The sequence below is a fragment of the Helicoverpa armigera genome, chromosome 17, assembly GCF_030705265.1.
Source record: "Helicoverpa armigera isolate CAAS_96S chromosome 17, ASM3070526v1, whole genome shotgun sequence".
Taxonomy (NCBI): domain Eukaryota; kingdom Metazoa; phylum Arthropoda; class Insecta; order Lepidoptera; family Noctuidae; genus Helicoverpa; species Helicoverpa armigera.
In genome coordinates, this window is record NC_087136.1 from 6,775,237 (window position 1) to 6,788,886 (window position 13,650).

The 13,650-nt window shown below is 34.7% G+C and overlaps 3 protein-coding genes across 3 annotated transcripts in view; 1 reads left to right on the forward strand and 2 right to left on the reverse strand.

Moving 5' to 3' along the window:
* The window catches only part of LOC110384245 (sodium channel protein para), an 86,802-nt gene that overhangs the window by 38,507 nt on the left and 34,645 nt on the right, over positions 1-13,650 (forward strand).
* Positions 5,596-7,850, reverse strand: LOC110384246 (cytochrome P450 6B6-like). The gene is made up of 2 exons (XM_064038777.1): positions 6,465-7,850; positions 5,596-6,196 (listed from the first exon to the last, which is right to left on the reverse strand). Exons 1-2 carry the CDS (start codon positions 7,801-7,803, stop codon positions 6,021-6,023), a joined length of 1,515 nt encoding a protein of 504 aa, XP_063894847.1. The 5' UTR covers positions 7,804-7,850; the 3' UTR covers positions 5,596-6,020.
* On the reverse strand, positions 9,209-12,016 carry LOC110384247 (cytochrome P450 6B7-like). The gene is made up of 2 exons (XM_064038778.1): positions 10,630-12,016; positions 9,209-10,221 (listed from the first exon to the last, which is right to left on the reverse strand). The coding sequence occupies exons 1-2, from the start codon at positions 11,966-11,968 to the stop codon at positions 10,046-10,048; spliced, it is 1,515 nt and encodes a 504-aa protein (XP_063894848.1). The 5' UTR covers positions 11,969-12,016; the 3' UTR covers positions 9,209-10,045.

Here is a 13,650-nt window from a genome sequence, read left to right on the forward strand (position 1 = left end):
GGTTTGTTATCTTTATTTTCAGTTAATGATGATGAGTACTCAGATATAGTTGTATATAGAGTCAGTCCGAGACTTGCTACCTGTCTACATATGTACGCCCGTCAAAACAACCAAAATGGCAAGGTAAAATATCATTAATAGAAACCTAACTTTTTCATTACTATATACGGTTACATACAAAATCCATCACCACCATCATTTCCATTGAACATTATATGTAGGTATAAGCTATATCTATAATACACATATTTATTTAAATAGAGTGACTCCACACATTTTAATAAAAATACATTAGTAGATAAATCTATTCCTTCAGATTTATCAGTTCAACTATTAAATAACAATTATTTTGAGTTTTTCTATCAATAAGGGGAATTTTGTAAAAGATATAGGTATCAAAATGATGTACATAATATCAATATATTGATGTATCGTTGAAGGTGTTTGAATGTTTTGTAAACCTGATTTAAAAACTGCACGATGAGTGTTGCCCCTGCCCCTTTGTAACTTAAAGTTATAATACCTTTTTATAAATTGGTATATTTATAACAACCTTTTGGATCGTCTTAAGTCTCGATTTTTTCACAGGTAACTGAACCTGTTTTTTCTGACTCAAAAATCATCATTTTACCTAGATTAAACTGGAGATAAAAAACAACTTAAAAAAATATATAACTATTTTATAAAATTTTACAAAACCTTACTAAAAATATAGAATAATTAAATCCAAATTTACCACCGACCATCGCATCAAAATTAGACAAGTATTTTTTTGGGGTAAATGTTTTGTGCAAACCAACCTTGCACCCGAAACTTTCTTTACACTATCGAAAGTATTAACAGGATGATATAAGATGGTATAACATATAAGACCAGTAAGATATAAGATAACATGTCAGTATATTCAACGTAAATTGTGAGGAATGCTATAGAAAACATACATGTCATCATTTTCCGAGCCTTTTCCAACTATGTTGGGGTCGGCTTCCAGACTAACCAGATGCAGCTGACTATCAGTGTTAATGAGCAATGATACTTCCATTCGAAAAGTGGATAAGAATAGAGAATTAAATCAGTACTCGATACTATGCAATGAAACTGCAGCTCAGTATTGATATATCGTATCATAATTTCTATGAACGATGGTACATGATATATTTTTTATATCGCATTAAATCTCCAACAGTGTTGCACCTCTTCTTTTCACCACCACCCTAAGTTAGACTGGCAGAGAACGCCTGGCGTTAATTCCGCCATTGTACATAGGCCATACATACAGTATAAATAAATAATGTTAAAAGTCTATTTCTAGTAAACAAATCAACAGATACACTCTTTAACGATTGCAGATTGAATTTTGACGCTAGCTTCACATAATAAATGATGTCGTACAATCTCAATCGCAAAACAGGAGTAGAAAACACAAAACAATATATCACAAATATTTTCTGATAGATTTGGTCTTGGTTTTGGTAAATTAATCTCTCAATATTGTAAAAGTAAAATAATAAACAATTGTTCACCCGGTGCCAGCTACAATGAGATAATAGAAACAATTAAATTGACAAACCTTAATACCACTTCAACTGCCATTATGCTATTTGGAGATAGTCTAGCAGTCAAAAAACAAAATATAATAGAAAGTGTTGAATCAATGATAAAATTAAATAATACAACAAATTGCAAGTTTATAATCTGTGCCTTACCATATTCTAAAAATTTTACTATAGAACAAAATCAGTACATATTTAATTTAAACCTATTAATGTACAATATAACTAGGCAATACAATAATAGAATAATGTACTTTGATACAAATAAATTTATAAATAATTTTGTAGTGACAAATGATACAATGTATCTAAGTTTTTATTATAAACGACAAATTGCTATATTGATAGCAAATAATATACAAATTGACCCGGGTTCTACTACGGTAACCTCTTCTTTTAATAATATTAGTAGTTCTACTAATACAACTATTGATACACCTGATAGTTTAAACTACATGGTGCGACAAAGGGTGGGCCACATCAACTGAATGTTGTACATCAAAACATTCAGGGCCTTTCCGGCAAGGATTTAGAATTAAGTTTATTCATTGAACATTATATGGTACAAGTTATGTGCATAACTGAGCACTGGCACAGAAATAGTGAAATAATATTCCTTAATAACAGTAATTATACAGTACAAAGTTCATTCGTTAGAAAGGAAGCCATCCATGGTGGCTCTCTTATAATTGTAACTAATAATTTAAAGTGTAAGGAACGTTCAGATATAGTAAAATTATCAGTCGAGCGCAATGTAGAATTATCATGTGTTGAACTGGAGCAGTTTGTTATAATTTGTGTATACAGGCCTCCTTCAGGTGATTTTAACACTTTTGAATCAGTAATGGAAAATTCTCTCTCTAAACTTAATTCCACTAGTAAATCAATTTTAGTTTGCGGTGACTTCAATGTTAATATTTTAGAATCATCTTCTTTAACTACAAGGTTGCTAAACTTATTTAAATCATTTAACTTAGTAAATTTATTTCTAGAACCAACTCGAATTACGGCAACCTCGTCAACCTGTTTAGATAATATATTTACTAATTGTAGCGCCACAGAGACTCTGATTACCAGTGGCCTTCCTTCCGATCACCGTGGTCAACTGGCACGGTTTCCTGATAAAAAGAATAAAATCAAGCGGGAAATAACATGTCGGCCCTTAACAACCAGTCGTTTTAATAGTTTTAAAAATAATATTAACGCGAAACTAGACAATGAAATATTAAATAAAAACAATCCCCATTTAATGTACGGAGCACTATTTGATATAATAAAATACGAATTTAATTCTAGTTTTAAAACCAAAACGCTCGTACTAAAAGAAACGGCTAACTTCAATGAGTGGGCTTCCCCCGGCATTTACAAGAGTAGAGCTAAGCTGTATGAGTTGTATGAAATGAAAAATTATAATTTTGATGAAAATTTTATTAGATATGTTAGGAATTATTCTAAATTGTTTAAAAAAGTTTGTCATGCGGCAAAATCTATGTATTTTAGTAATAAAATTAAGAATAGTAAGAGTATAATAAAAGCGACGTGGAATATTATAAATAGCGAGACCGGGAAAATCAAACAGCGTGATAATCAGTATAAAATCATTAATGAGAATCAAGTTTACGAGAAAGATTCTGATGTAGCTCGCGAGTTTAACACATTCTTCTCTAATATTCCAATCAAGACCACTAGCGGCTTAGACTCCTCTGCCACCAACGCCGAAAAACTTTTACGTAGTAGTGTTAGTCAATGTGAAGCCACATTTACCTTTAGTTATATTTCACCTTATGACATAGTAAGAACCTTCAAGTCATTAAATTCAAAAAAGACAGGTGATTTATGGGGTATCTCTGTTAAAGTCTTAAACTGTATTATTGACGATATTGCGCCCTATTTAGCTCGTATATTTAATGAGTGCATTGACTCAGGTACCTTTCCTGAACTTATGAAATACAGTAAAGTTATACCTCTCTTTAAATCCGGGAGCAAGAACGATCTAGGCAACTTTAGACCGATTTCAATTCTGCCCGCGTTGAGCAAAATTTTGAAAAGCTAATTTTAAATCAACTCCTCCGGCATTTTAATTCATACAATATTTTACATGCGGAACAATACGGTTTTACAAAGGGTCGCTCCACAACGGATGCCGGAGTTGCTCTACTGAAACATATATTCAGTGCGTGGGAGAAGTCACAGAATGCTATCGGGGTGTTCTGTGATCTTTCTAAAGCGTTCGACTGCGTCCAACATGAAACGCTTACCCAGAAGCTAAAGTACTATGGTATTAGAGACAGCGCACTTAGTGTTATTAGCTCATATTTAAGCGGTAGAATGCAATGTGTTGACGTTAATGGTGTCAAATCTTCCAATCTACCCGTTCGTTTGGGCGTACCGCAAGGGTCGATTTTAGGTCCATTTTTGTTTCTTGTATACATTAATGACTTGCCATATTATTTAAAATCATTGTGTGATGTAGTATTGTTTGCCGATGACACGTCTCTAATTTTTAAAGTTGATAGGAATAGAGTAGATTTTGATGACGTGAATTCTTGTCTTTCACTAGTAACGCAATGGTTTACAGCCAATAATTTAGTTTTGAATACGAAGAAAACAAAATGTATTAAATTTGCTTTGCCTAATGTAAAAAATCTCGGTCCCGGTGTAATTTTGAACAATGAGGAACTTGAAACGGTACATGCTACGACTTTTCTAGGGATAACAGTAGACTCCAAAATTCAATGGGGTGAGCATATAACTGGCATCACGGGTAAATTAAGCTCTGCTGCGTACGCTGTCAGGAAAGTAAGAGCTCTCACCGATGTAGCCACGGCGCGTCTAGTGTACTTTAGCTATTTTCACTGCATCATGTCCTACGGAATTCTTATGTGGGGCAATGCTGCCGATATCGAGAATGTTTTCGTACTACAGAAGCGCGCTGTCCGTGCTATATACAAACTTGGTGCTAGAGTCTCCCTTAGGGAAAGGTTTAAGGACATTGGTATTCTGACTGTGGCGTCTCAATACATTTATGCCAATATAATATACGTAAGGCAAAACCTAGATTCATATAGTAAAACAGCGACGTACATCATTTTAATACTAGAAATAAACATAAGTTAACCGCACCTAATTATCGTCTACATAAGGTGCACGGTTCATTTGTGGGGCTTTGTGTACGCATTTATAACAGGATTCCGGTTCATCTCTTGGAATTAACGGACAGTTCTTTTAAAAACAAAATCAAAGAAATTCTTGTTAAAAAGGCATATTATAATGTTAATGATTATTTCACAGATAAACGCAGATGGCAGCTCTGAAGTGGAACAAAAGTGCTTTATTTTTTGTATTTTTCGGTGTTTTAAATTAATAATTGATAAAATAGAATTGTATAATTGTAAAATAAATTAATAATAATTAAATTGTAATAGACAGCTGTGTTGCTGGGAAGTTTGTTCTTCACCACTTCTTCTTTCCAGCCATAACACTAGGAAGTGGTGAAAGGGGGGCGTTTTGGGGGTGCTGTCATTGTAAAATTTTGACGTTAAAAAGTGCTAATCGTATTAGCCTATTTTAATAAATGATTTTGACTTTGACTTTGACTTAGAACCAGTTATTGAAATCCGCAGATATAATATTGGAAACATTTTGTGAGGAAGTTTAGAGTCAGTGACAGAATCAGAAGATACCTACTCCAAATATTGTTTAGTGAGGAATAATAATGGCGTCTACGGCCGATTTCGGCCACGGCGGCTGTTCTCATTTAAGGAGATCAGCCATCTGCGCAGGACATATTAAAGTGCACGAGCACTTGCGCAGACACAGGTGCACTCCCTATTCCTTCACTCTCATAACCTGATGGGACGGCAATCCGACACGACCGGAAAAAGATCAGGCGCAGGACCGACATTTACGTGCTCTCCGATGCACGCGTGAATCAATCACCAACTTCCAGACTGCTGCTTTGTGGAAGTTTAAGAAGACCCACAAAGCGATTAGTGAGGAATAAGGGAGTGTTATAAAGCATGAAAATGAATAAGTAAAAATAAATTTGATTGCTTCTTTTTATTTTGAGTATAACTACTAATTTACAAAATTATATCGCTAAATATATGTGACGTTAAAAAATACACGCAAGATACACAAAGGTAAATGTTTACCTAGTTCCTATTGCCGATATTTAATATTATAATTATACACAGGGGCAATTAGGGGTTCAATTACTCTCAAAATTTTCTTTGGGCTTACATAATTTTGTACGAGTTTATAATAACTTTATGTACAATACACACTAATTGATTAAGATCAGTCAAGTTTTTACCGAAATTCTACATTACTTATTTCATACGCCTTAGTAACATGTTTTTTCTTTAATTTATTAAACTAAATTTGACCACGACAATGTTTCTTGTAGATAGAAGAATTACGAAGAGATAATATCCGGTACTTGTACCGTCATTAGAGCCAAAATATTTAAGATACGAGCTTCCTAGGGACAACGTTGACACGTATTCCTCCTTTCGGTCCAATAAGGCCTCGGTGCGGTTCTACTTGTAAGTTTCTGTCGGTATTTTTCGATGGCTCTATTCTAAACTTGGACAAAATCTTCGTGATGCATAGTAGGGACTGAAGTCTGCCAAACCGCATACCTGTAAATAAACACAACAATGTAAGGACGGATTTATATAATCTTCGTATTGACGAAATAATTTTGGTGCATCTGGGGAATTCATTTATCAAGAGATTAATGTTCTACAGGAAAAGATAAAATAAACTACTATATCAATTTACAATATCCATTTATGTCATACTTATGTACATATTCTGTAAAGAAATTGAAAATATAATTAAAACTGAACTAATGTACCTTGGTACTAATCAAATATCGAGAACATATAAAATATTTATGACCCTTACCTATGCAGTTCCTTTGTCCAAGTCCGAATGGTAAGTACGCGCACGGGTGACGCTTGCCCACTTCCTCCGCATCGAATCTATCAGGGTTGAATTGTTTAGGGTTGTCGTAATATTTCGGGTCGTAGTGAATGCCTCTTGGAGATATTAGCACTATGGTGTCCTTTTCAATAACGACGTCTGTTCCGGGAATTTTGTAATCTCTTGTAGCTTTCCTTTGCAGTGGTTCTACTATAGAGTACATACGAAGAGTTTCGTCAAAAGCTTTATTCATATATTTCATTTCCTTAACGGTATCGTATGTTACTTTCCCATCATTCGCTTTTAATACTTCATCTACTTCAGCTATCAACTTATTTTGTATATCGGGATTGAGTGCGAGTTGGTATATCATGTAGGCCATAGTTGTTGCACTGGTCTCATATCCGGCGATGTAAAATACAAAAGCTTGGGCGCATATTACTTCATCTGTTATTTCAAGGGATGAAGCACTGCTACCATATTTGTTGCTAGTTACCTCTCCCAATTGACGGAGCTCTAGAATCAGGTCCATAAAGTCGTTACGACCTGAAGGTTTGCCATTTCTCTGAGCAACGATGTTGTCCACGAGACTTTTAAAGAAATTCTTTACCGCCGTTGGAAAAATGGACAGATTCAATTTTGAAAGGAGACCCGGGTACATCATATCTAATTCTATAGCATAACTCGGTTCCGAAATAATCTTGTCTACAATATCTAGCGCCTTGACTTTATCGCCGATACTGTCATAACTTATTCCAAAGGCACAAGCGGCAATTGTGGACATGGTATAAGTTTGAAGAAGGGAATGAACTTCAAATTCTTGATTCTTTTCACACTCTGCGCTTACGTGGTCTATAAAGTTATCAGCACCTTCATGCATAAGATAAAACATGTTTTTCAGTTTACCAGATGTAAAAATGGGTGTAAACCGATTTCTCAATGCTCTCCACGTTTCTCCATCAGCGTGGAACAAGTTTGAACCCAATCCCTCTTTGCTGAATTCCACACCACGATCGCTGAACACTTCGAAGTCTTTAATCATGATATGCTTAATCACTTCCAAATCTCGTACAAGTAGACAAGGTGATGTCATTCTATAGATTCCAATAACTTTTTCTTCTGGGAACATATTGTATAATTCTTCCATCACTACTCCCATATTTTTCTTGCGAAGGGCGGAATCCTTCAGGTTTCCGAAGAATACAGTAGGTTCGGGCCCGCGAACATTTCGTTTCTTCCAGTAGTTGAACGTCCTTGTGAAATACAAATAAAGAGTGACGATTAGCACTGATGTCACTGCCGGAAAATAAAAGATCCACATTTTGAGGAGATATCAACGCCCTCGCTGTTCACAATGATATGAAGAGCTACCTAAGGCGGCGTATTTTATATACCTACCGATCATCAAACAAGATTACGATAGCACAAATTAAAATCTCCAGTTGTATCTTACACAAACAATTATTGTTTTTGTGTGTGTTATCGTAGTTTTCTTTTGAAATTTAGAAAAGCTGCAGGCATGAGTTGTTACTATGATATGTATTAGTGCAGACGTACTTGTGTTGGCGTTTGCAGGTGTCATGCTAAGTGTATGAAAAGCGATTGCCAGCTTTAGTTTTGGTACATATAGATACCACATTATATTCAGAACTGACTGCAACTCACACTAAGGCATTTTTCATAAAAAGTACTTCACGAAAATGGTTATCTTCCCTTATATGTATGTCAAGAATAAATATTAATAGATTTATCTAATTAGTTCTAGCTGCCATTCGACCTCAATATTCTTATATCTAAACCTCCTTAAATGTATCATTAGGTACGAAAAATATACAAGGCGTCACACTTTCTTTATGAAATTAATTGATAATTAAGAAAATAGTATTGGTCAAACATTTGATGTTGTCTATATCGAGTGTGTCGTATCTAATCACATTGAATTGTAAAAAATCCTAATAACCTAGCCCATTCAGTGGTTTGGCCACAATAGTCATTTTTCGTTTTCATAATTTACAACATCATGTGTAAAACAGAGATAAAGTTAGGAGTATCCACTGACCTCTATATTTACCACTGGACAGGCTGTTGTCAACGTGCTTTTGTGCCCGTTTGATAATCGCCATTTTGGCGCTGTTAGACGTAGCGAGTGTCCGTGGTACTACAATTATTTTACAGTGAACCAATGAACAAACACTTCTCTCACAGCCATTTGAAATTATACATCAAAATTAGTTCTGTGGACACTCGCTTAGACGATATTGGCGCTTCAAATGGGCACAAAAAAAATTGCTGTCAAACGTACGGAACACCCGGTCCAGTGGTAAATATAGAGGTCAGTGGGAGTATCGAAAGTTTTGACCAATTGACAGCTGTCTAAATCTAAAACTAAGTCTAAAATGATGTAAAACGGTTAGTTTTTTTAAATAAAATAAGATGATTGCATCTGTATGTCTTTTAATTGCTTTTTTACACCTCATTAATAGCAGAAAATTATACTTTTAATCGCATAATAAAAAACGGTTATTAGTTCTTATTTAAAAGTAATGTTTTTTGATAGACTAATCGTTAAAGTAAGGTACTTATTAGGAAGGTACTGCACTTCAAAATTAAACCAATCAGCAACTTTGGCAGGTAATTTCCAAGTATATAAGCTAACAGTTAACGTTCTATTCCTAGTAACAAAAACAAAAATTATTATTATATTTAAAAAAAATGAAAAAAAAAAATTTATCAATTCATAGTATTTATTTCAATGTGAATAACAGTAACAATGCTTGATACAAAATACAACAAAATTGATTTCCCTATATACATTAATTATTTAAAAGTATTTTTTTTTATAAAATAAAATATAGTACGAAAAGGCAATTAGGCATTATTTTCCACGTCAGCTAGTATGGCATTCAGGTTACTAAATAACTTGCCGCTTATTATTACAATAAGTAACGAATTGTAGCAATACTTATGTTTACACTAGTATACTTCAAATTCAAAAGTGAATCGTATAATTTTTGAATAAAATATTAGGTACCAAATAGGTAGTAAGTTATAAATCTTTGATACACAAATTAGTTAAAAAAAAATTGAAGCCGACGTGCCATAGTTACGAATGTAATAGACTAGTACCTATCCGTAAATTGCCATGTTATGTTTATTATAATAATCAGTCATTAGTCTAATAAGTTAAAAGTTAGTAAGTCAAAAAATCTTCTAATTAATTACTTAAGTAAGTTATATATACATTTGAAGAAAATTTTTCCACTACCGATAATATTGAATAGAAATAGCAATAACTTGTAACACCATCAGGCCTCTTGTTGACGGCAGCGGACGACCGAACGGTCCGATTTTTATGCCGGGCGACGGGGTGTAGCGTAGTTTTTCGTAGGCGTTTGTTAACGAAACGGGCTGATATCCATTGCAACAAAACGTTGCTTCAAAACACGTCGTTTTTTACGTCTTTGTTTTACTTTTGCAAACTGCGCATCGGCCCGTCACCCTTTATAAAAAATCAGTTCATGGTCCGTTGTCGTTAACAAGAGGTCTCATCCAAAAGCAAATAATTAAGATACAATCTTTCTAGGAACAATGTTTACACGTATTCCTCCTTTCGGTCCAATAATAACTCGGCGTGGTTCAACTTGCAAGTTTCTGTCGGTATTTTTCGATGGCTCTATTCTAAACTTGGATAAAATCTTCGTGATGCATAGTAGAGACTGAAGTCTGCCAAACCGCATGCCTGAAACGAAAAATTTGACATGTTAAAAAAAGAAAGAATAATAATTATTAAAAAGGTACAAGTGACTTTGTGTGTTTATTTGCAACGCGTGGTTACGCACCATAGAAAAGAAAACTAGACAAAAGCCTCTGATATGTTATTTAAAGACAGGAGATGCTGAAGTTACAATTCCAAGTTGACAAGTCGACAAAGAAGTTCGACACAAGTTGACAGTCGCGGACGACAATTAGTTACTGATATTTTTTTAAACTATTTTAAACGGCGTTTTATGTCGGTGTTTAACGCCGAAGATGTTTTTAATAACTAATGTTTGTTTAGTTGACATCACTAGACACTTGACATCCTTATCAGACTTCATGAACTCATTTTTTAATGAGAATAATTAACTGCTATTGAGGATTTGCTTACCTATGCAATTCCTTTGTCCAAGTCCGAATGGTAAGTACGCGCACGGGTGACGCTTGCCCACTTCCTCCACATCGAATCTATCAGGGTTGAATTGTTTAGGGTTGTCGTAATATTTCGGGTCATAGTGAATGCCTCTTGGAGATATTAATACCATGGTGTCCTTTTCAATGACGACATCAGTTCCAGGAATTTGGTAGTCTCTTGTAGCTTTTCTTTGCAGTGGTTCTACTATAGAGTACATACGAAGAGTTTCGTCAAAGACTTTGTTCAAGTATTTCATTTCCTTCACGGTGTCGTATGTTACTTTTCCATCACTAGCTTTTATTGCTTCATCTACTTCAGCTATCAACTTGTTTTGGACGTCTTGATTAAGTGAGAGTTGGTATATCAAGTAGGACATTGTGGTTGCACTGGTTTCATATCCAGCAACGTAAAATACAAAAGCTTGGGCACATATAACTTCGTCAGTAATTTCAAGTGATGTTACTCCATCAAGATATTTGTTACTAGTTACCTCTCCCATTTGACGGAGCTCTAATATAAGATCCATAAAATCGTTGCGGCCTGCAGGTTTGCCATTTCTTTGGCTAATAATGCTGTCCACAAGACTTTTGAAGAAATGTTGTACAGGAGTCGGGATAATTGAAAGATTGAGTTTTGCCAATAATTTAGGATACATATAATCCAATTCTATAGCGTAACTTGGTTCTGAAATAATCTTGTCTACAATTTCTAGAGTCTGAACTTTATCGCTGATGCTGTTATAACTCACTCCGAAAGCACATGATGAGATCGTAGACATGGTGTATGTCTGGAGAAGGGAGTGAACTTCAAACTCTTGTTTCTTTTCACACTCTTTGCTCACGTGGTCAATAAAGTTATCAGCACCTTCATGCATAAGATAGAACATATTTTTCAATTTACCAGATGTGAAAATAGGTGTAAATCTGTTTCTTAAGGCTCTCCACGTTTCTCCATCAGCATGGAACAAGTTTTGTCCCAATCCTTCTTTGCTAAATTCCACACCGCGATCACGGAACGCTTCAAAGTCTTTAATCATAATATGTTTAATCACATCCAGATCACGTACCAGTAGGCAGGGTGTGGTCATTCTATACATTCCAACCACCTTTTCATCCGGAAACTGGTTGTAAATTTCTTCCATCACTATTCCTATATTTTTCTTGCGAAGGGTTGAATCCTTCAAGTTCCCGAAGAATACAGTTGGTTCCGGCCCACGAACATTTCGTTTCTTCCAATAGTTAAATGTTCTTGTAAAATATAAATAAAGGGTAACGATTAACACTGATAGCACTGCCGGTAGATATAAGACCCACATTTTGAGGAGCTGTTTACACAACCGTTGATGACCTTGTTATGAATAGTAAAACTCACGGCTGGTTTTATATACCACGAAAAAACTGGATATCGATAATGTGACTTATAAATCTCCGCTCTGCTATCATCTATCTACTATTAAAACGCATTGTTTGTGTGTGTTATCTTATAATATTTACGAAATAGTATTGTCATGACTTATCAAGCTCAAACTAGTCAGTGCAACCAGACAGGCTCTGGTGGTTACACGTGCCTTTAATTATAGGACAGTCGACCGACGTCGGCGTCGTCGGCATCTATCCTCGACGGCATGAATCGAGTTCTAAAAAACCAAAGAATATAATAGAGATCTTTGAGAACCCAATTTCGTTTTACTTTGATTTCAAATGTCAATTCATATTTAATTATTCATAATTTTTGATGGTGGTAATAACAGCTAGTATCCTATAAAGTTATTCTGGGTAACACTTAGCACAACTTGAATATGGATCTATACTTTTTCAGTTTTACAGTTTAATTATGTTAGCACCCATGATCTATAGAGGTATCATATTAGAAGGGAATGTAATTTCAATGCATATGATTAGCTGAAAGAAACACAGGAAATTCAAGGAGCTGATATCTTAGGTTAGTTTGTAATTCACCACACTAAATATACCTTTTGTGAATAATTATGGTGGTTTAAAAACAAAACTGGATAAAATAGTCTCGGGGCTATATGAATTTGGGTATTCTATAAAAGAGTAAGAACGTCCAATGCGAGGATACATGCCTTGCCTACGGAAAAAAATGGCTCCAAAAGGAACATGTGGCTTTTACTTTTTGACATTTCCCTGCTCATGATTCAGTGTTGATGACAATTAACTCCAAAATAAAATCTAAGTCCATAGTATTGTTGTTAATGCATGTAGTGGTATATCTTAAATGGAATCAATTGTTTAAATGATTAAATAAAATATCTATATCTACATGGATACTCAAATAGTATCGCGGAGTTTTCTTCAGTAATAATGAGTCTCATTAATATATCTAGATACCGTTGATTACATTTTATACCATGGCCAATTGAAATTAAGATAGGACCTGAAACAACCGTCGATACCGTACATTTAAATATCTTTTAAGCTTGACGACAATACTCAAAATCTTTTATGAGCTATCTCGTTTATAGTCATGTTGAGTTGTCAGGGGAGACATTGTGCGGACGGCTAGACAAGGAAAATGGCAGACTTGTCGCCGCCAGCGAAAGCTGAATGAGATCGAGGCTGAACATAATGAAAGCATCTTCGCCATGAATGGGAAACAAATATTCGCTCGGTTTTAGCAAAAAATTACATTAAAAGCAAAAAATATTTAAAACGCACTCCTTCATATTTTTTGGCAGACAGCCCAGCATTCATTAGTAGACACAGTCTGACAACTATTTTTACTAAGGTGTTTCAAGTTACCTAGTACTCGCGTCAATTTAACCAGCGAGTAACTGTGATGTTAAAGTTATTGAGAAAAGTTTAGATGATGATGACAAAGACACGGATTATGTATTTGATAATATGGGTTCAATGTCTTAATCATATGCCGTTCAAATGTTTATGTATTGACAGGTGAAAACAAGTTCCAAAACAACTCAGTAATACCACGTGCATTTTGATAACAACTTGTTATGAATAATAACAGGTCCAATCA